Below are 24,530 nucleotides of genomic sequence, written 5' to 3'. Positions count from 1 at the left end.
AAGAAAAATTTGGATAATGCTTCTGATACATTGTGTTGGCTTGCCAATGATGATTCCTTAATTAGGAATATGAAAAGAAAAACTATAGTACTTTAAGTTCTATCCCAATTAAGAGGATGTAAACTCATTAACTGAGATGACCTCAATGAAAATCAGGTCAAAAATGGACTAGAGGCAAGGATTCTTTTCATTCTTCTCACTACATTTGTAACCAAGGACTGGTGCCTAACTGCCTGAGAAAGGGATGATGCTTACTTCTCCCCACAAAATACAGATACAGAAGAATAAACAGGCAGCAGGGAGAAGGCAGAAATGATTCAGTTTGGGAAGCACCTATTAGGGGAAGGATAAACTACCTCTCCTTTTAATTTTTAAGTCAAATGCTTGCTAACCACACTGAACAAAAGGTACCAATCCTTGGTTTTCCCGCAGACCTTATACATCCATGAACAAGGCAGACAAAACTCACCCACCTGTGTCACCAGGAAGTCTGAGTTTTTTGGGAGGTTCTGCAAACAACACTGGAAGATCGTGGTTTCTCATCTCCTTCCCTAACAACTACCTCAAGCTAGGTACTTTATTGCTTTACATATCAGTAACGTGAAACACAAGAATCCTAAGCTTGTTTTTCCACAGACCATTTCATGATTTATACTACTGATGGAATCCTCTCACCAAAAACATCCTGTCTCCTTCTAAACCACTGTCTAGTCAGTTATCCATTCCCAGCTGCTACCTGTCCTCCTTCCAGCCTCTTGAATACATCACAAAGTGACCTGGGTGGTTGAATTGGCACCAAACACCCACCTTTCACTGTCTGAGTGGATACTGTGCTCAGGAAATAGTTTCCACTTAGCAGCATTTCAGCAAATGGCCTTGGCAAGCCTACAAGTCCAGATTTTAATGACTCCTGGAACTTTACTTTTAACAGATTTTGGTCCAAAAAATGAAAAGTTCATAATTTAAATAAATAGGTCCTTGAACCTTCTTACTGAGTACCTGGAAAAGTAAAACATTCAACTACACTTTAAAGAGGGATGTAACAGAGGACTCCATCCTCTTTTTTACTAACTGAACTATGACGGTACCTGCCATGCTGTAAGACAAGAAGTGCACATAAGGTGTCCACAAGGCTCTATCTTCACATCCTTATCATTCTCTGCACAGATTTTACACAGCTGAAATGTGGAACCCATTTCACAGTACAATTCATACTGCTCCTGTAACAAAAAAAAAGTCAAGTGATTATTTTTTTTCACTGTGATCTGTGATTATTTACAAATAATGTACTTCGGCACCAGCAGTGGCAAACATTTCTGAGTCCCCTGTTCTCCAACCCACATACCAAGTAAACTATTGCCACTGAGCTATTTAAAAGACACATTGTTAGTGAAACAGCCAACTTTTATGCTTCTTCATATCTGTAGTATACTGCAATGCATGTTACAAAACCAGTTTAAAATATCTGTGCCTATTAGGTTCCTACAGACTTCTCCCATGTAACTACTATGCAAGGCATACATCCCACTATTCCATGGCTGCAGCTAAAAGAAAGATAATGAACACACCGTTGTAAGTGAGAAAGTAAGTGATGGATGGGAAAAAAAATGAGATTTCCTTTTCTAGGTATGAGTTTAAGACTAATAAAAGTATTAGGACTGAAAACTGCCAAGCAAAGAGCTTTCTTACCTACAAAAAAGGATGTAGTATGGTAATATGGTTAACTGAAAAACAACCTTTGTGAAGTATGCCAAGAATAACCCCCCAGGATTACATGGCAACAGTCCTGCACAGATCATTCAGTACTTCAATCCTTACAAGACTGACAGGAAGGCAGAACACCACCTTCAGGAGGAATAAATAGATAAAAATTGAGCTCAGTTTTCTAGAATCAGGTATTGTTGGGGAACTGACAATCAAATGCATTTGCACAGAAATCAAGTTTTTTAGTCTTGAAAAAAAAAAATTAAAAATATTAAAATAAGCAGAATCCAGGTAACATGAAAATCAACAGCTACTGCTGAGAAAAGGGAGAGGAGATGAGGCTAAGAAAAAGAGAAAAAAAAAAAAAAAAGGAGACAGCTCATATCTGCAGCTGTAGTCAGTATGTACTAAAGATGGTTATGTTGGAGCTCTCACAAAGAATCCATCTGCAGCAATCGAGCCCTGCAGCCACATTCATACAATCTTTTCATAGTTCAAGCAGCCAGGCAGACAGCTTTAAACTGTTACTGCTGTTACATATTATTTAAGGCAGCATCCACATAGCTCTGACTCTGTTAAATTACCATCAGAATTTAATAATGGTGTCCTCATAACTACAAGTTCAGAAGCAACGGGATTAATTCACAGTACAACATGACTGGCCTGTGAAGAACAAGGTAATCACTGAGAATGTCTCAGCTGCTTTCCATTTCCTTGAGGAAAAGTAAGGATATAGGGCTAGAAAATCATTCTGTGCCACACAAATATCTCTGGTATCTCTGCATTTACTCCTGCGGTACTATTTTAAAACTGAAGGGAGACGAGGAAAGTCAGGTAAGTGGAAGTACTCAGACTTTTTTCAGGTGATTGTTTTTTTGAACTCTCACTTAGGAAACAGGTATTTTCATAATGGTATTCCTGGTAATGCTATAGATGGCAATCAATACTTCTTTCCTAAAATATTTCTGAGGGTGGAATGCATATAGAGCACTCACAATTAGAGGAGATTCAGCAGGTCATCCAGTCTGCTCTGATTAGAAATGGAAGACCACCTGAAACATTATGGCTTTTATCTAGTTTGATGTCTTTTCTTGGAACATATCCCCAAAGTCTTCCAGATGCTTTTGTCAGGAAAAATGCTCTACAGAGTATACTTTAACCTTCTAGTGTTAGTTTCAGCACAATTTTTAAATCAAGCATTTGTCTTCTGGCTAATTCTTATTACTTGAGTATCAAACCTGCACATTAGATTATCACATTATCACTTTACAAAATGACACATCTAGATACTCTCCATTTTCTCTGCAAAGCAGCTCCTAAAAGCACTTATTTATTTCTGTTGCTTTTCCCTGATCTGTCTTTTAGTTTGCACAACAAAGAAGAAAGGAGAGAGACCAACATCTTTGTGATATATGAACTACAGATTTCCTCCTGGACCTGTCAACAAACTGTGCCATTCCTACTCAGGCATCAAAACTATCATTTAATGTTGATTTTATTTCTGTTAATCCTGTCTGCTATGAGCAAGGAAACACAAAGCTACAGAAACATGTATACATATCAGAATAAAACTTTCATAGCTATTAACACACTTCTCACTTGGCTTAGACTTAGAATAAACAAAACTTTCCAAGACACACCATCTACATCAGCCTCGACTTGAGTTTAATGGATTATTATCCTGCCCTTCATGGAAACTTTTCTATCAACAATTTACTTTCAATCATTAATTTGTCTCACATTTTAACAAAAGCTTATTATCATATAATAGATATTAGAGAAGATACTAAGGGAAGTGCAGATTACCAAATAGCTGACAAACTCTGCAACATACCTGTGTGACTTTTATGTGATCATGTGGTGTGGGTTCACATAATCCTGTCAAATCAGGATTATAACTTCGTCCATCTGGGAACAGATAGCTGCATCACAAAAAGATTGTTATATGCACATTTACTTCATTATCTTAATAATACCCTGTGACATTTCACAGGGGCAAAGTTAGAGTAGACATTACCTAAAATGCATCATCTTTTCTCAGCCACCTTTCCTACCTTTTGGGTAGAACTGAATTGCTACTTAGGCAATTTGACACATAGTCAAGCCTATTTATAAAAACACTGGAAAGGTTTTGACATCACATCACAGTTGCTATCAGGATGCATTTGAGCTCTGATGAGTTGATAACTTTCTGGGGGTAGCTCAAAAAAAAATATTCATTGCACAGTGAGCTTGTACTTGCAAATATGTTCCTAGTGATCTCTCCATTGCAAGCATCACACTCAGTGGTTCTAGACTAGTTTAAGTAATGGGGAAGAATAGACAGGTAACAGATATTTGTATGTGTCTGTGTGTATTCTGATGTACATAATGTATGTAATATTTTATATGTATATATCTGTCTATTATGACAAATTTGTGTATACTATGATGAGAATACACAGTGAGAATCCAAGATGCAGACTAGATTTTAACAGGAGCATTTCGATACTGTGGGGAAGTAGTAATTGATTAAATGATATTACAGAGTCCCCAGCTTGTCCTACATTCATATTTCTGTTACCTCTAGCATGGACAGAGTTTCTTGAAAGTCATGTTATGTCACCCTGTGAGAAAGTTATAACTAGGTAGGGTACAAAAACTTCACTCTGCATTAAATATGCTCAGTTCTAGTAATTGTTTGCTCTGGTTTTGTCCAGTAAAATCAATGCCATTATAAGTGTGGTTTTTTATTACAAATATGAAGATACCATACCTGGAAAAAAAAATTACTGGACTGCAAAGGATGAGAAAAATTACAAGTTTATAAGGGACTTCTCAGGTTTGTCAAGCTTTTTTTGAGGACTGATCAAGGTTCCCGGGGTTTTTTTTGGGTTTTTTTTTGCTTGTTACTTTGTTTCATTATGATCATGTATGTATATATCAAAACATGTACCCCAGATTTTAACACCAAATCTTTTAAAAAGATTTTAACACCAAAATCTGTCTGCTACCTAAGCCAGCCTAGTAAAAATGTACTACTTCTCCCTGTGAATTTAGATTCTCTTATAAATCTTTCCAGTAAACTATTAGAACCTGGAAAATGTTCTGGCTGCACAATATATAAAAAAGCAATTACATAGCTTTCAAATCATTGTCTGAAGTTAGAAACATGAGTAACTGGCAGTAGTAATTGTTCAATAAGCTTAAGTGCATTTAGGGCTCTTACTGTGGAGGGGTGAAGGAATCAAAGTGACAGCTGCCCAATTTTATTTTCTCCTGGAGTTTATCTGCTATGAGATATGGCTTTGGTTAACTTTGGTTAGTGGAATTACCTGGAAACAAGTGTTTTTCAAATGAATAAAAGGGATGGTCCTTAAACTCCAAAGGAAATACCATATCCAGATTCTCTGTTTTAAAGATCTTTAATAACTACCCATATAAGCACAAGAAGAACAAGGAAATCAGGATTTCATGGCTACAGTGACTATAGGAATTCATACTTACAATCCTTCCCGGCTGCCATCAATCAAAGCTTGAAATAGAGGCTTATTGTGAGGAATGGTCTGCAAGATGTTCCCATCACCAGTAACATATCCAATGGCCCACTGTCCCAACCGAGTGCAACTCAATCTGAAAATGTAGCTTGATAAAAACAGGATGAATAAAAAAATCATTGTTAATCAGAGCAAAACAACTGAGGAGAACAAGCATGACCTCTGGATAAAACACTGAATTAAAGTCTCTGATGATTTGGGTCAGATTCTGAATTCTACCACATGTTCTTTGTATGACCTTAAATAAACCTGTATCTTTTACACTGTGAATTCCCCACAGGCAGAAATAAGGTAGAAGTGACACCCCATCCTCAACTTTTCATATGAGTCCTTTTCAGCTCTCCAAGCGAAAACTGCACATGCACTGTGAAGTGCTATTACATTAAACCTTTTCAAGAACAGTGTATTATCCAGTGTATCCACAGCTACAAGACGTACATACGTTCTTGTGCATACACAGGCCACTAAATGAAAAGGGAAATAGAAAAAAAACATTTGGATGCAACAGAAATGTGAATGATGGATTCTAAGAACTGCTCCCCTAGCAATTGTGTATACCAGAGGAGGTGAACAGGACAGACTTCTATTTCAGAACCCAACTGGACTTAAATTGAAATACTTGTGTTTCACAAGTGATAGGTCGCAGCATAAATAACACAGGGAGCACAACAGGAGGAAAAGAAACATTACAGGCAAGAGTATTGGGCGTTTAGTTGTTCTTACTAAAATTTCTTCTCCCTTTCATGTTAGACACCACCTTACAGGTAAACATCTAAGTCAGAAAAGCATTCTACAGTGAAACACTGCAAACTCCATTTTGTACTATAGAGAAGCTTTTCTTAATTATACATCAATGTTTTATTTCCTGCCAAACTGTTCAAAATGAGAAATCTTGGCCTCTCTGAAGTTTGGCATAGCTTACACAATATTCAAGAGACTGAACATGACACTGAAGCAGTCACTCTTCATTTGAACACAATCTTGTAATTTCCAGGATGCTTAGATAAATCAAAAGAGCCAATTTCACTTCATCTCTGCTCTTTCACATTCCAGCATTTCACCTAACCAATTCAGAAACTAATTTTCTCATATGCAATAGAACGTTATCTTAAAAGTAACTCTCTGTTTTCAAAGAACATAAAGACAACTTTGGGTAATTTCACCATGACTGCTCTTTCATAATCACAGCATTAGAACCAATAATAGAGAAAATACTAAGTATAGCAACCACTGTCAAAATCAACCTGTCTTCCACATAAGTGTTCATGAGTGCCAAGCTAACAATGAATATTATGCTATTAGAACCACAAGATTCTTGTTTATATGCATTTGACCAGTCAGGTAACTTAACAAGTTAAAGTATATTGTTTGCTAAGAAACAAAAGAAGCCAAGCAGATCATGGATACAACTGGCGTTAGACTTCTCTAAGTAAAGTTTTAAAATTATGCACTTTTAACTATGTGATCCTGAAGCCAAGTTAAACAAACACCCTGGGGAAAAAAGTTTCATAGCTAAAAGGTAAAACTAAAAAACTAAAAATTAAGTAATGTGGGATTAATTGTATTAAAGAATTTTTATTTCTTCAATCTGACCAAAGGAAAAAACAGGACAATAGAACTGGCATAAATGGTAACAGTTCAGTTCGAATAATTGAGTATGCATAGGAACATATAGAAATATGCATCACAATGCCAAATCTGACAGATTCCTTTTCTAGGTGCAGAGACTGTGATATAGAATCATTACTGGCAAAGAAAAAGAAAATAATGCAAAAGGAACACCTAAGCACTGCTTAAATTAATAATTTAAGCATGCTACCATGAATGATGTTAAGATGAGTTTTAATTTACTGTTAAGAAACTGTTCAATGCTAATTTTGAAAACCGATTTTTTTTTCTAATATGCTTTTCAGTAATGCATTTGTTATTGTACCTAATTCAGAAGAAAGGGAAAACAATACATTTTTCTTTTTTTTCTGCTTATTTGTCCTTATTTAGACTTTTGTGTATTATTAAAATGTTTTTTGCTTCATAGCACCGTAGAAGAATTATGCCATAAAAAGCAGATAATGGTTACAAAATTCCTGTCTCAAAACCTAGAAGGTCAGCAATTTCTGAATGTAGAGTTCTGAGGTTTAGTATTAAACACCTTAAAACATTTATTTTTATATAAATAAAATCACAAATATTTAAGAATACCTACTAGTACTACTCTGTCATACACACACACAAAAGCCAAAACTTCTTCAATATTGCAGTGATAAGAATGATGCAACCTGGAAATGTGAACCTAGAATAATTGTGTAGCTTCTGAAACAGCAAGTTCATTTGGAAAGCAATTACCAGCAAAACCTCTTACCTCCCAGGCTTAGTGCTGTATTTTTGCAGCCTTGCTTTCACTTCATCATATGTCAGGAATGCCATATATCCAGGATGTGTCACAGCTAAGAAGTTCCAATTCCTTAAGATGGAACCCCACGGCTAAAAAGAGAAGAGCAACAATTAAACTGATGCAGCCAGGCAGTTACAGATTTCTAATAAAACTCAATTTAACAGAGCCCCATACAGTGTTTTAGCTTCATCTGAAAAATACACACTTTTGGCAAAGGTCTAGAGAGTACAAAAGACAGTGCTATATAATCAGTTTTGCTACAAGGGTTCCTTCAAAAGAACAGGAACATCAAGTATAAATTTTTGGACAGAGATTCTGAAGAACTTGAATTTAATGAATCTCCTATATTTATCTACATAAAATATTAAGCATCGTGTTTAGTTAGAGCCTGCAGAGTATAACTCCATGATGGTTTCATAAAAACCCAATTAAGCCTATTCTTGAGAGGTTATGAGGCACTTCCATAGTTAATGATAAGTAACACTAATAAATGAAGCCTAATAAAGCCATTAATTCTAGCCGTCCTTCCTTTTCTTATGTTTTAGTACTTGATTTCTTCAGCTACCATAATGGCATTACAGCCAGAAAACAAACCAAATATTGACAGCACTTTGTCACAGTCTTTGCTGACCCAAGTAGCAAATGCTTCAGAAAACAGTGTTTGATACACTATTACTTTGAAGAACACAGAAAAGTCCTTTACTGTAAATGAAGGATGATTTTCAAGTAATGTAATATATAGCAATATAATAAGTAATGTAATATATATCAAGTATTCCTGGCCAGCATTTGGAGACAAGAAACTGCCTCTGAATGGTTTGGGAACTTTTTTTATGTATTTGTAAAAAGATCAAGGCAGGTAAAGTTAAGCAAGACAAGAGGAGGCTTGTGTGCCTTGAAAATTCTCTTGAAAGGACTTCTAAGGGCCAGTAAGGCAGAGATGTAAAGGTTGTATGACACACTTGAGCAGAATATCTAAACAGTTCTGCCTGAGACTGATACGTTACATTTCCCAGGCAAACTCTAACTACTACTTAAACATGGATGAAAGCCCGCTTTATTTTAAAATTAATACCTCTTCAAATCAGACACATGAAACAGAACAGTAAGGTTTTGACAGAGAAGACATAAGAAAGCTCAAGTTTTCAAATCTGTCCTAAAGAAAGGAGGAAAAAATATCACTATCCTAGATGCAACACCACATCCTGCTAGCTCCTCTCTGCACACCCTCACCAAAAATGGATACCAGGAGGCTGAAAAATTTTAGTTGCCCTAAAAAGAGAGAAAAGGGAGTTGACTCTTTCACCACACCAACACTCCCTTCACAAAACACAATGTTCTTTCTCCTGTTGTGTTCCTCAGGTGCATGGTTGTAAAGCAGAAATCTCCAATACTTTGAAGTTTTGTTGAACTGTGGTAATATAAAGGCTTATTACAGTACATTATAAAATAAATTCCAGTAGTGGGCGAATTCTTTGGTTAAGCAATCAAGCTTCTAAGCTGACAGAAAAAGTACCTTTGTCAAATGCTTGGACTCTCTACAGAGTATTCCACTACTACTAAGTGAGAATAAGTCTGAAAAATTGGAGGGCAAGAACTCCTACCCTACCTTGTACACACAAGCATTTACAAAAGCAGCAACGATACACAGGGAAAGATTTGTACCTTCTCTTCTACAAAAATATTTTTGCATAAAAGGCCATTTAACAGTGAGAGAATGAAATTTCATTCTGTCAAAGCATCCACCTATTCTCCCATCCCAATTATCTCTGGCCAGGGAACACAGCACTTGAGGCTGTGCATGTCTACAGCAGGGAGGCAGGGGGAGCAGCTTCACTTTTGCAGAAAGCAGTCGTGGTTTCTTCTGTGAATAAGCATCATTATAAACATAGCTTTTCTGTAACACAACCCACAGTTGGCTAAACAGTATTTTGATTACTTGAACAATTGGGATTTTCTCTACGTGGGTGTATGCACATAGTTACAGAAGCTGTTTAAAAACTGGTGAAGTAAAATGTAGCCTCTGGGAGAGGTTCTCAGACCAAGTTCAGGGCAAGTTCACTTCGACAGTCGTGCAGCTATTGCATCAGCTGGTAGTATGTTTGGCAAAATATCTCTTTCTTCTTTGTTAAATTAAAAGTTAATCCTATCCAGGCTTCTCTCCTTACATGTATCAGTACTGCTGACCCCTTTTTTCTAGTACAAGGAACCATAATGACAACAGTCTCACAAAGAAACTAATGCAAATAAGATACTCCCTGGCTTGCAGAACAAGCTAAAAAACCCAACCATTGGCTTGCAGAACAAGGAATTTGAAGTTTCTTTCCTGAAATTTAATGCAATCTATAAGGACCCCCACATAGGGTCAGAACAAACTGTTACTTCTCAGATTCTTATTTAATGTGATATTTGGTGTACAGATTAAAACAACCAACCAACTAAACAAGAAAACAACACCCCAAACTCTATTATTATTCATAAGCAGAATGCTTAGGGGAAAAAATCCCCCAGAAAGAAACCATAAATAATCATATTTCATAGTGATGCAAGTCACAGCCAACGGCCCTCAGGCATTTTGTAGTTAAGTCTTAGATAAAGATTTGGCTTGATTACTAACCTGAACACCATATTATTTTCCCAAATACTGAATTAAAGGGAGAAACTTTGACAGAGTAGAAGCTGATCCCAAGCCAGGAATGTTCAGATAGGAATCCTTAATTGTATCAAGTTCCACACAAAGGGCAAAGCTTAGGAAGATTTTGCTAAATTCTCTAGTTTAATATTTCAAAGACAACCCTCAACATTTTGACCAAACTTCTATAGCTCATCTGTGCTTTAATAACTGACCAATGTTTGTTGTTAAATTAAACAGAAAGATTACTTACATGGTAACATTTTAATGAGGTTTCATGAGGTTTTGACTCAGTATAGGGTTTATCAAAACCAAACCTCTGTAAACTGAAACCATTAATCATCTCCTGCCAAATCTTAATATCAACTTCTTAATGCCACCCCTTCCCATAATAGCAAACCCAAGAAAGCTAAGCATAAATTATCACAGAATCACATGGAGGATAGAACAACCATATGGCCCAGGATTTAATGTAAAATTGGCATTTTGAGTTTATCTCCAACAATCTAAAGACTATTCAAGGAATCATAGAAACATCTAGGTTGGAAAAAACCTTTAAGATTGCTGAGCCAATTAACCTAATACTGCCAAGTCCCATCAAACCATGTCTCTAACTACTTGACAACCATCTCAGTGAAGAAATTTTTCCTATTACCCTAAACCTCCCCTGATGAAACCTGAGGCTGTGCAACAGTTTATCCCTGTACAAAGTAAAGAAAGTAAATGATCAAGTAAATGGCCGTATAGCTGGAAGATTCCTATATACAAAAGCAATACCTAAAGTAGCAAATTCAGAATCAATACAACTAAGAGGATGCAAACCAGCAAAGCCTTCTGTATTGCCTAAAATACCCCAAATATGTTTTGTAGGAGGGATACAAGGTTAACAGACACATAGACATACAGACTTGAGATAAATATTACCTATTAACAATAATACAATTAATGCAATTCCAAAGATAGTCCCTTACTGTAAACAAACAGCAGAGCATTACTGGCAAAAATTTATACATAGAGAAAATAGTTAGAATATAGTATTTAGCCCAAAAAGTAGCCATGGGCAATTTTTGTGATGTGCTTGAGTAAACAATTCACGTAAATATGCATAGATTCCAAAGCACAATGAAAACAAAAGTAGAATTCAGATAAGTACCTGAAGGTCTATATTTCTACAAATTCATTTAAGAATAGTGAAAAATAAGTAAGCAGCAAACACAAAGACGGTGTAACCATACTAAATATGTGCAGAAACCTGTGGTTGCTGGACATTTTCAGTTTTCCTAAAACTTGCATAACTTATTACTGAATTTTAATATTACAATTATTTTAGTTTTTCCAAAAATCTGTTTCCTTGGTCCCTCGGTACTGGCCTTGGGACACCGGGCTTCTCGAATTCACACAAACATCTGAAGTTTTCAAATCTTACCTGGAATAACCTAGTGAAGATATCAAATTCAAAAATTGAAATGTAGTCATTGCAGGTCAAGTCAATAGTAGATTTAAGAGCCATTGCTTCCAAACCGGAGCTTATCTGATGAACTTCATGAAGGCACTGCCTAAATACTTTCCATGGCACTATAGTTCTGTGAGAGGGATGGAAACAACAAATTTAATAAGCCCACATATTTAAGATTTGATACCTTTTGTAAACATCAGAACCTTTCAAAAAGTAGAATATTATTTTGGTTTCTCTACAGACAACAAATATTTTGAAAACAGCTTGCTGAAAACAGGATAAGCAAATGAAAGAACAGTTTGCCATCCATTAAACACAGTCCAAAAAAGTGTCATTGATTTCACAGTCATAAATATTCTAGCTTCCTTAGGAGGACCACAAAAAGAACACTACAGAACCTAAAATATCCTACCAAGCAAATGCAGGAACCAACAGGAATCAACATCACACCCTCTCAAAGTGTGTGCAAAGATGGTGTAAAGCACCAGCTCTGTGCTTAGTAAAAAACTCCTTACTTCACAGACTCAATTCTGAGAAAAACAAGCATGAATGTAATATCTACTGTGATGACATTTTTTATAGCTAAAACTCATAAACACTGGTCAAGTAATGAGAAAGCTATCAGCCAGATACCACCAATACTTGTCCAAGGCCTGTCATACCCTGTGACAACTACACGAATATCAGAAAATACATCTTCTCTAATCTTCACCTTCACACATTCTTGCAATATGGGGAACACTTTTCCAGACAGTAGTGCATGTGGGAAAAGGTGGAAAATTAGAACAGAAAGAAATTAAAATTATCTTCTCTAATTCAAAGCCGTGTTCTGTCAAATCCAGTTTTTATTTGCATGGTCTGAAGTAATTCAATTAGCTTTTTTGCCAACCAAACTCTTGTATTTGGAATCTGACTGATGAGGCTGATCACTTGAAAGTGCTCTATTTATCACTCTCAAAGCTCTAAGACATTGTCAAATGATACAATTATTCTCCTGTCATTAAGGTCAAATCCAAATTCTGCAAAGCCATAACTTTTTCTTAATAAAGTTGTTCCTGACATTGACAGCTGATAATATGACATTTTAAAAATATTTCAATTAACCAAAACACAGTCAGCCCATAATTGTTAGCCAACATATAACTAATTTCAGCACTTAAAAAAATCTCACATTCATAGCAAAATTTTGTTAGTAACTGCTAAAATCACAAAAGACAGGTCTCACAAACTCATTGATATTTCTTGACATTTTTTATTAGTTCAGATTGCCTTATTTTTTAATTTTTAGTTTTTATTCAATTTTTTATTTTCTTATGTAGATATCTGTGTTACAGTAACTCAGTACTGGGAGAAAAACCCCACAAAATTGGTCCTTAATTGGAATGAAAACAATTTGTAATTTGAACTTCAACATTAAAGACATGCTCCTGTATTTCTACCACATCATTATTCACTAAATTTATAAATGTAAAGAAATCAACTTGTTACTTGGAGGCTTCTATTGAGAAAGCCATAAAAGATAAAATGTGACGTTTAATAGATCTCAGCAGATACTTTCATCTCTGTTTGAAAAACAGGAAACCACAAAGAGCTGAAGAGAGATACCACATCAGATGCCATTTAAGAAAGAATGCACATCAAATTTTGATTATGGTAAAGACAGAACAAAACGGTGCACTCAAGTTCAGAGAATGAAGTAGGAAAACATCAGTGCTGTCATGCTGCTAAAGTTGTCTCACTTCAAATGCCTACAGTTTATTTAGTTCCTGTAACTCGGGCTCTGAAATGTGTTCTGATTCTCTTTGTAAACCACCCTAAATGGTTACAGCACTGTGATCACACTGAAATGGGGTTTAAAAAAGTGTTTTGGTGTTTGGTTGGGTTTTTGGTTTGTTGTTTTTGTTTAGTTTGTTGGGTTTTTTTTCCCCATGAGAGCATGTTCATCAGATGCAATTAGTAACTAGGATCTTTCACTATCTATTCACCAACATCTCTCACTGGCAAAACCCCACCACCAACTGAAAAACCAAAAAAGTCTTCATATGTTTTTAAGAGCACAACCAAGACAGAAAGCAGATGTCGAGAAATGGGTGATTAGCTAGCGAAAGAACATCTCCACTTATTTTGCAGGACTTCTCCAAGAACAATTGCTTGAAAAAAGTGGTGGCCAGATTTAAAATACACTCAAGTCACCAGATTTTTTTCCTGCAGCTTTGTGGGATAAGTCTTTTATCTCCTGCTGTCTTAAACAAAGATGAGAATTGGTTATTGCAGCCCATTAACTCCTGTTTCTCAGCAGTTCATTTTCTACAGCCATCATTCCTAAATACTTTGAAACAGCACTGGCCAGGGATCATTTCTGCCTCAATGTCTCTCTCCAGTTTGTATATACAAACGGACACTCTGCTCTTTCCAGATCCTGCAGACAGCACACTCAAAATGAGAGTGTTCAGAGTCTTCATGTGGTGAAGGATTCTGCAACCCTCTCTCCTCCTGGCTCCTCCAGCACTGAGATTTGGTGACTTTTGAGGCACCCTGAGGAACACCCTCCTCTAGCAGAGCTCAAGGAGAGGCTTATGGAGAATACTTCCCACAGTGATGATGTGAAAGAGGGTATCTGCTGGAAAGTTGAGTTTTTGTTTGAATTAACATTTGACTGCTGTTACTTTCTTGTGTTTTAGGGGATATGTAATCTCTGAAAGCACATTTTTGTTATTCAAATCTGAAGAGTTGTTTTTCATTTGGGGAGGTGGTAGGGCCAGTGGGAGGGAGAAGGTACCAGGACCAATCCAAAGAAGGCTGAGAGTGGGACTGGTTTAGTTAACAGCATGCTTTGATTGCTGTTAAAAATATGTATACATTTATATATATATATATATTCAAACAAAAAAAAAAAAAGTTTCCTTTATAGAAGCATTCAGCTCTTGGACCATGGAAGTTTTCTGCTATAAATACTTCTAATGTCCTTGTAATATTTGCTGCATCATGCCTTAATGATACTCTGCACTAAAGACTGGCAGGTATTCTGTACACGCCTCACGCTTAAATTAGGCTGACCTGTGGGCACTTGTCTAAGAGGAGATGAGTTAGTCAGCTCTGCTACAGCTCATCAGTAAGATGTGATTTGACATCCTGGTAACATTAGATCTCTGCAAAATTAGCTTTAGGAAGTGCAGCATCTCAGTATTTCAGGTATTCAGCTGTAGTTAGGCAAGTTGCCCCTCATTGCAGAGCACCCTGATTCCAGCTGAGACACAGTTTATTTAGTTCCTGTAACCTGGGCTCTGAAATGTGTTCTGATTCTCTTTGCAAACCACCCTTAATGGTTACAGCACTGCAATCACACTGAAATGGGTTTTAAAAAAGTGTTTGGGTGTTTGGTTGGGTTTTTGGCTTGTTGTTTTTGTTTGGTTTGTTGGGTTTTTTTTCCCCATGAGAGCATGTTCATTAGATGCAATTAGTAACTCTAGATCTTACTAGATCTTTCACTATCTAGTTAAGAGTTCTACTACACATGCACACATTATGAACAGATACACTCAGGGCTTTGGTAACAGATTCTCTTCTAATAACTGGGGAGTCCTGTCAAAAACCTAAAATAAGCCATTTCTACCCCAAGTCTCCCCAAATGATGCTACTTCTCTACATTTCTTCTGCAATAGTAACATCAGAAAGCATAATTGAAGAATGGTCTCTTCAAAAATGTCCCAATCAAACTACAAGCATTAAAAAAAATATTTCATATAAGATGGTATATAATTATTTATCTTTATTGACATGTGTCAAAGGAAGGATCACTCTAATCTCCAATATATTTAACACCATCCACACAACTTCCATATGCCTAAAGTAGAAGGATTAATGTTCAGCATGTAATTTTCAAGCAGTGTAGCAGAGAAATTTAGGTCTTCCCTTCCTTCCTGCCCTGATCATGTACACACAGGAATTTCTTAAACTCCCTGAAAGTTGCTGCATTATTAACAAGTCAAAGACATTAAAATAAACCTTGAGAGGAAGCAAATATTTTCTGAGTGTGCAGAGTATAGCATTTCAGTAAGATTGGAAAGATGCAGCTATGCTGGAATGTCAAGTGACATTGGTCCCATTTGAACCAGAGCAGACCACAAATATGTCTAGGAGGGTAAACATATACCTGTGTAACTTACCCTTACAGTGAACATTTTTGTCTGCAAGAGACTCTTAAATGCTGCCAGAAAACATAACATAAAAAGGACATAATTGTGTCCAGAGCAAACTCAAAAATATTCAAGCAAATACTGACCCAGATAGAAACAACATTCTTTGCAAGTCTGCAGTGAGCAATGTGGATTTTGGTTATCATCACTGAACAGAGCATTTCTTAAGACTGCTGCTTCAGTTTTAAGTGAAAGGCCACATGTTTTCATTACTTCTGAACTACAGAACAAACAATTGACGCACAGAAGGCTTGAGAAGTTCAGTCCTAAGGGAAAAAGGAATTCTGCCATATCATGCCAGTACAATTGTTAAATAGTGTCATAATGCAGAACAAATACAGATTAATCTAATCATAAAGGAGAAGGTAAAGAATAAAATGAGTCTTGTGAAGTGGGGACAGTATACCACCAAACATATCCACTTCCCAACCCACATATAACTGGATATTACTGGCGTGACAGCGAGCCAGTACTTCCTGAAGAGATCCATTCTGTTTCCAAGGGGTATATGCTTATCTGTGTTTCCAACTCTGATCTCTAGCTAAAAATCCAAAGTACACCCATGCTTTTATACTTATTACTGCCTTTCCATTGAAAATCTATTCTCCTGTCTCACGGTCCTGTGTGCCAACTATTATAGCTTTCTTTTCTCTATCCTTTGTACATGCAATTTTACGTTATTCTTAGCCAGTGAGAATAGTTGTGAAGACTACTGTACTTTTCTGTTTTTTTATAATTTCTTAGAGCTTTCCCTTTACTAGCTCTTCTATATAGTATTATCGACCTTTTTGTTAAAAGTTGGGTGTGTGTCATTTTTTTATATAAAAAAGACCTAGTGAGATCGTTTCTCACTACCACCCAGGGAATGAACTGTCTGCCTCTAGCTGAAATTTTTAAACAAGGGTACCAATAAGTCCATTTCCATGATGCTGATCAGCAGAGAGAAGATCCATCCTCTTAAAGCCCCATTCCCTGTTTACTTCTTTAGAAGTTCCCATTACCAAAACACATGGTTTGATAGTGATGAAGGCTATGGCACTTGGATCACTGCTTCTTCCTCTTTCATCTCTCTTTATCTTTGCCTTCCCTTCACATTTCAGCTCTTACTCAGATTTGAAGCTCTCTAGACCAGAACCATCTCTTCAGTCCACATTTTCACACTCTTCAGGCAAAAGTAGAGTTCTTGGGAAGTATCAGCATGAAGACCAAGAAACCAGGTAATAAGAGAATCAAACATGGTGTGGCTTATCTGAAGTCTCACTTTGACAGCTACGTGTTTTCAGGTTAAGTTGCACATTGTGGTCTGCCTGTTTTACTGATTCTTCTCTGAACCCAAGCCACAGAGGCTATGTCTGTTCTGTCCTGAGCCAGAAAGCACTGACCACAGTAGAACCACAACTACTCAAAAGTTGGACTATCAATCTGATACACCCGGTTTTAACTGCTACTGAGAAATCAATAGCCACATTTTTCCTAAATACCCATGAAAATAAATAGATTTTGGGTCTCAGCTGGTGTATCAGATCATCAAAATAGTAGTGTGTTTGACCCTTGCAATGAAAGAACTTCTGTTTCCTCAGAAAGCGGGGGAAATCAATTTCTGTTACAACAGAAAGAGAAACGTTTTCAATTTTTTAAGGTTCCACAATGAAGACTAAACCCTTTAAAGTTAAAATAAATGGCAGAACTATGGAGAATTGAAAATCTAAGATCATTGACATTTCCCTGCTGATTCATTCTACAAGATGAAGACAGCCACAAATCACCGATTTCAATAGTCACAAAGCCCTGCATGACTTCACTGCAGCTTTCAAATTCAGAGGCTGGAAAGATCAGCTAGGTCATCTCATCCGCTCTCCAGAATCACCCCCAGTCCCATCTTGCTCATTTTTGCTCAGAAAGATAGTAAAATATGTAAGGTGCTATTAAAATGAGCAAGGAACCAGAGGAAATTAGCACCAAGCACTACACAGTGATAAAATATGGATAATGAAGAAGCTATCAGGTTATGTTTTATATGCATGTTAACAACCCACTGGGGACTACTAAAGTATCTGTAAACAAATGTAACTGCTGATTACATGCCTTACAGTTTCACAGTTCCATTTAACAATACTTCTTTTCTGTACATTTAACTACCATTTGCTTCAGTGCATCTATAATGGTAAACCATGGGTGAAGATTCACTCCATTAAAACTATTTTCTTCAATAATTGTATTGTAGTAATCACTACAAAATCAGAAATCAATTTCACTGCTTTCCTGCTTTTGACACTATCAAGTTCATTCTTGATACAGATCTTAACCTAAACTCTTGATCTTGGCCATGCTGTAAAAAGCTTGAGTCAATTTATTCCCTAGTTCTTTTTCAGCCAGCTTCTTTATTTTCTTTGAAAGGCTCTCTTCCTCTCATAGCCTGTGAACATGCCAAAGAGCTGCATTCTCCACATACTCCAGCCTTTGAGAAGTTCTCATTTGCTCCCTAGTTTTGTTTTCAGAAAGCAAGTCCAACGTTCTCTATCTTCCCTATAGCTTTTCTCTGTAAGCTTCCTTAACAATGTCAATACACCAAAACCATGCTGGCTTCCTATCTGACACTGCTGACCTCCTGCTGGAATACCTTACAATTGTAAAGGTTCTGATTATTCTACTCTGTTTGCACTCTGCCCATGTGATGGGTCAGAGTTTCCATGATCAACTTACCTGCTGCTCTCACAAGCACCACAGCATTCTCTCCCACCCAGGCTTCTCTAGCTACATCTAGAAGTTCTGTAGAGATGCAGCAGAGATGCAGCAGAAATGCAGAAGTTTGAAGGCCAAGAACATGTGAAGTTGCCTCAGCACCTTGCTCTGATGGAGACATTCAAATTACTTGCTGACCTCTATTTCTGTGCTTTCTACACAAATTCAAAGAGCAGCAAGACGTGTCATCATCAGACTTGAAATACTTAGCCTAAGCATTTATTTTGTTGAGTCTGAAATCACATGAATGTACACCTGGCAAGTTTTAAATGCAAAAAGAATGACTGTACCCTATGATAGTTATCAATAACAGGAGGAATAAACTTAGTTTTATCTGCACAATTCTGCAGCCAAATTCAGACAAATATAACCAACAAAACTAGAAGCTTCCTGTTAATTGGGGAAGAGCAGGGAAAGAAATCAGACAGGTTCTTTTTTAAACTACAAACTGGACTCCTGTGAATTGTATCTTTTGGATTTTATTCCTCAGCAAATTTTAATATACTGATTTCTATAAACAGAAGTATAGCTTTCATTTTCAAAAATTTAACACCAAAAAGTCAACTTATAAACATGAATGGCTATTACTCTCCTTCTTGGTATTTAGACAATTTGTGAAAGAACTCAAGACAAAAGAAAGGATTATATAAAAGCTTCTAATTCATTACGTTTAGAAAAATTATAATAATATTATGCTGAAATAATCCTGACTTAATCTGAAGAGTTCCAATTCTCTCCTTCCAATGAGATCAAACAATGCATCAGAATTATTTCTTGTGCTACAGTTTACCCATAAGAAGCCAAGATACAGCACAACTTTTTCTTTATGTGCTAATCTTGAGCAGCATTACCTAATGACCTCAAAGTAAGGGCTGCTTTTTGCAAACAAGTGAGGAGTCCAGGCTTGCCCTGTAAAATAGAAATGCAGCCAGGGAACATACAATACATAACCTCTCTGTGCTCCTCCTTCATTGCACTGCATACCTAACCAGAGCGTGGAGGTTTCAGATAGTCCTAAGGGCCTATCTTTAGGTGGTCGGGTTAGAAAGATTTAATCACTTGCCTGCAACACCCAAAACCTTTATGCTTCTATTAAAAATCTACTTCCAAGGAAGTGGTACCAGTATAGTTACACACTAATTTGTCATGACAGGCCCATTGCAAAAGATGCAGCTCACAGGCACTCTTGCCATATACTTCTAAAAGGATTAGAAAATAATTAATGTTTAAAAGGCTTCAGGCATTTTGTTTAACAAAGAGATTAATCATAATGCCAAATAAACCTTTTTCTCATCTGTTTATTTGACACACATGCTATTACATGTTTTAAGTTACTTTAGCACAACTAACTAAACCTGAGATAATAGCAAGGCTGCCAATCCCAGATCAGCTGTTCAACACTTAGAAGACAGGTAACTAAACCAGCTTCAGTTTATTGGAAAAGAGATAGGAACACTAACAACAGTGGTTATTTACCTAGCCTGAAAGTAAAGCATCTGACAAGACAGAAATCAAAAAAACACCTCCAGTCTACAGTCAGTGACCAAGGTTACATAAGTAATGAGCTGGACATCCCAAAATTGCCTTGGTTCCTAGGCATTTTTGGTGCATGGATGCTTTAACAAAAACAAAAAAACCCAAAACAAACAAACAAAAAAAACCAACAACCCAAAAAAACTCCAAACCTATCAAAGTTAATGCTGGGGAGGAAGGCAGCTCAAAGGGTAGTACTGAGACTTCATATTTAAAGTTGCATTTTATGAGGAAATTTACATAAGCAAAAAAAAAAAACCAAAGCATAAAAAGAGTCATGATGAGAGCTTTGGTGTCCTGAAGAGGATTAAAAAGAAGTGCTGCAGGGGATGAGTCAGGAAAGAAGAGTCAAGTGTGAACAAGAAAAAGATGAGGATAGAGCCAAGTTGTTCAGTTGGACCAATGCAGTTGAAAAATTCTTCCTACAAACCCTATTCTGATAAAAACTTAATAATAAGCTACAGTACCCTACTGTCTGAGACCTCAAATATCTATTGTGCCACCTCCCAAAGGAAACTGGCAGGACCACTGAAAAGAAACTTCAAGAGAAACACCTGAATCTCACACAGCAAGTACACATTAGTAGAGAAATACAAAGAGGAACATGACAGTGAACGGGGGAGCAGATGAAACTGGTGAAGATGAAATGACAGAAAGAAATAGCAGGTTGCAGAAGATGAGATCTTTAAATCCCACTAAGAGAAATGCAATTTGCAATCAAGACAGCTGGTACAGGTCATTCAAGGACAAAGTCCAAGAGAAGAGGACCACAGAGATTTAAATTGAGAGCTGCTAAGCCAACAGGAGAAAGAAAGAAACATTGAGCAAAGATGATCATTAATCATTTTTTCAAGGCTGATTTTTTTTTTTTTTGGACATGTTTTTTAGAAACTTCATTAATCCTTCAGATAACTTAATTTGAATTTATGTAGGCATTTTGAAGATCACCTTCAAATTAAAATGGCTAACATGGTCAGATTCCTTTTCTCTAACAGTAAAAATTGATACAACCACTTGATCCTGTTCACATTTACATGGGAAAGAAATTTCTTCGAAGACTCAAGTTACCAGATGATGTAAAAATTGAACCAGAAAGCTGGAAGCTAGCACTACATGTGTTCAGATTAGCAAAAAAAAAAAAAAAAAAATAAAAAAAAAGGAAGTGAAACCACTGCTGTGAATTCACACTGAAAAAATTAATTTGCAATAAAAAAACCCCTGAAGTGCCAACCTACTTTGCTATTATTTTAAAAAAAGAATGAAAAACTTGTTTTAAAGAGCTGTAATTGCTCAGAAAACATAACAGATTGTTGCAGGAACCGTTCTGTGACTTGATATGGCCTATACTGTGCAAAATAAGACTTGATGACTGTAATGACTGTTTCATTACTGTAAAAATATACAAACCTCTTGCCTCCTTCTCTCTGTAACACTAATAAACATTCCATATAAGAAAATGATGAAGCTGTGCATCTTCTAATAGCCTATATCTGTGTTATAAAGAAAACTGTTTCCCTAAAACAACCAAAACCATCAACACTCACACCTCCTGCTTTTACATTTTCAATATTGCATTTTCTACAAGGTTTTCATCACATATCTAGAAGTTCACACTTAGTACTAATTTTATGACTTGAACAATAAGTTTCTCCCAAATCTGCTTCTGATAAACACTGCAACCTATCTCCAGTTATTCTCTCTTTATGTAACAGAACTTGAACATATGAAAACCTTAGTCCTGGTGACTACTATACGTAGTACAGTTGTAGGAAAAAAGATTATTTCAATTATTTAAAAGCCCTAAATATTGCAGTAGTTAGAAAGTTAAATATGGGATAAGGAAGCATATTCCCCCTGAGACCAATATCAAGTTCTTAATTCAGACTTTAGAGTTATGGTTTGCAGAATGTATGGTTAATATGAAAGGACATGATTTGCAATGTACATTATGAATACAATTTACTACCCTCACTCTAGAATGAAACCAATAAACTTCATAGTCTAACTTATGATTAATTTTTAAGTGCTCTTGACAGAACTGCAGACACATTTTATTAATCTTTTAATTGATTCATAAGATTGGAAAAAAAAAAGAAAAGCATCAAAAACCCCAACCTAACTGTTAATAATGAATTCAGTGATTTCAGCTAATTTAAAAACTTGGACAAGAACATACCTTTAAAATGCCCACTCACATACTCAGAAGTATCACTTGGATTTCTGCAAATATCATTCTTTTTCATGTTTATGAATAGAAAGATTTAAGGATTTTGCAAAATGCTAATACTTACTTATCTCCAAAGAATTTTCTCCAGAAATCTGCAGCATCAGCTTTCGTGATACGGAAGTTATCACCCTGGAATTGGCCATTTGGAAAAATAGCTTTGATTTCTGCTAGCATGTGACTGAAGATGAGGGACAGCTTTGTTAGGTTTCTCCTGTAAACGTAAGAGGGGAAAAAAAAAAAAAAATCACATCATTCTTTAAATTTGAATACACTCAGTCTCTCAGTATCTTGTGTATCCTACATCTTTGTGTAATAACCACTGATCATCAGTTTGTTTCCCATGCACTTCTGAGGACATATTTATCATACCGTTCAGTAAAAGAATAGATTTGAGTTTTCAGATGCATATTTCAAATACATTTCTGACCTCCATAAAGATTAAGCATGTGCATTTCTTTTTCAATTACTGCAGCAGCAGAAACTTATACTGATTAGAGAGCTAACATTAAAAAAACAAACAAGAAATCACACACTAAAAACCTCAGAATATAGTTGATATTTTTTAAAATACTTCCCATAAGTGTAAAAATTTACATGATAAGAATTTTATCATGCTTCCTACACTTACAGAAAGTATTTTAAATTAATTCAAACTTATAAATAAGACCCTAGCCAGATGTAAAGAGTAAGATTTTTTTCACATGCATACCAAATAGCTTTCAGAATGCTCAAAGTCTCAAAAAAGCCCCCAGAGTTCAACAGATTACCTGGGATATTTGTGGAAGAACACTCAACTAAGTAATGAAGCAGTAATTATTCCAAATAAATATGTGAACTTTAAGATTCACGTGGAAGCTGTGTTGCAGATTTTACTACAGATTTTGCTACCAAGAAAACTTTGCTAGTTTATTTTTAAAACAGATGATTTAAAACAAACAGACCCCTGAGGAGCACAGGGTTCATCAAGATTCAGAAAGGTTGTAGGGATAATTCCTTCAGTCCTTCAACTCCTCCAGCATAATCAGATGCCTATAATTATCATGCCCAACTGTTCCTTATTTTTTGGATTTGTTCCTTCCTATCCCCCTTCCTATTTCCTTTGTACTTTAATCACAGACACATGTTCTTTATTATTTTATTCCTCAGAACTCAAGCTTGATGCAGAGAGTGAGCAACAGCTATTTTAATGTTGCTTCCTCAGCCTGCCCTAGGCCCAAGATTAAGCAGGAATTTTCCTGCACTCAGGAGAGATGTGAACATGATTCAGTGCAAGTTTGAACAGAGCAACCCCTTGCCTGGTACACCATGTATCTCTCTACATTAGCAATGTACTGTGCTGCAGGGGTTCTTCTCAAGTACAAATTTACTTAGTGAGCTTGTTGGATTTGTGAGGCTTGAGCCCTGTAGTTAACCAAGGGATGAAGTCATGTACAGATGCCATCTAGGGCACTTCCTTACCCAGAGGGGAATGAGAGGGGGTGTATCTGGATGCATACATCCATACACACACCTTGCCCGCCAGATACAATTCCCTCTCGACTTTGCTCTCCTGAGACCCTGTCTGGAGTACTGTGTCCAGTTCTGGAGCCCCCACCACAGGGGAACATGGAGCTCTTGGAGAGAGTCCAGAGGAGATACAGGAAGATTCTCAGAGGTCTGGAGCACCTCTCCTATGAAGACAGGCTGAGAGAGTTGGGGATTGTTCAGCCTGGAGAGGAGAAGGCTCTGGGGAGACCTTATTGCAGCTTCCATGGACCTTAAAGGAGCTACAGGAAAGCTGGGGAGGGATTTTTCACAAGGGCATGGAGTGACAGGACAAGGGGCAGTGGTTTTGAGCTGGAAGAGGGTAGATTTAGATTATACAATTTCAGAATTAGGAAGAAATTCTTCACAGCATGAGGGTGGTCAGACACTGGAATAGTTTGCTACGGAAGGTTGTGGATGCCTCATCCCTGGAAGTGTTCAAGGCCAGACTGGATGGGGCTCTAAGCAGCCAGGTCTAGTGGGAGGTGTTGGAAGGCACAGGGGGACTGGAACAAGAGGATCTTTAAACTTCTTCCTAAAGGGAACCATTCCATGATTCTGTTGCTACACAGTATGTAAACAGAACCA

The 24,530-nt window shown here is 36.7% G+C and overlaps 1 protein-coding gene across 6 annotated transcripts in view; it reads right to left on the bottom strand.

Annotated features, from left to right (window-relative positions):
* Positions 1-24,530, bottom strand: part of CBLB (Cbl proto-oncogene B) — a 130,335-nt gene that overhangs the window by 44,267 nt on the left and 61,538 nt on the right. For all 6 annotated transcript variants that reach the window (XM_071758022.1, XM_071758003.1, XM_071758030.1 and 3 more), the window contains exons 4-9: positions 22,483-22,629; positions 11,691-11,847; positions 7,600-7,721; positions 5,191-5,328; positions 3,539-3,626; positions 1,089-1,220 (exon numbers count right to left, since the gene is read on the bottom strand). In XM_071758022.1, the coding sequence (XP_071614123.1) occupies positions 1,089-1,220; positions 3,539-3,626; positions 5,191-5,328; positions 7,600-7,721; positions 11,691-11,847; positions 22,483-22,629 (784 nt within the window). The remainder of the gene's footprint in view (positions 1-1,088; positions 1,221-3,538; positions 3,627-5,190; positions 5,329-7,599; positions 7,722-11,690; positions 11,848-22,482; positions 22,630-24,530) is intronic.

Source organism: Heliangelus exortis, chromosome 1, assembly GCF_036169615.1.
Source record: "Heliangelus exortis chromosome 1, bHelExo1.hap1, whole genome shotgun sequence".
Lineage (NCBI taxonomy): Eukaryota > Metazoa > Chordata > Aves > Apodiformes > Trochilidae > Heliangelus > Heliangelus exortis.
This window is presented reverse-complemented; position numbering and strand designations above follow the sequence as displayed.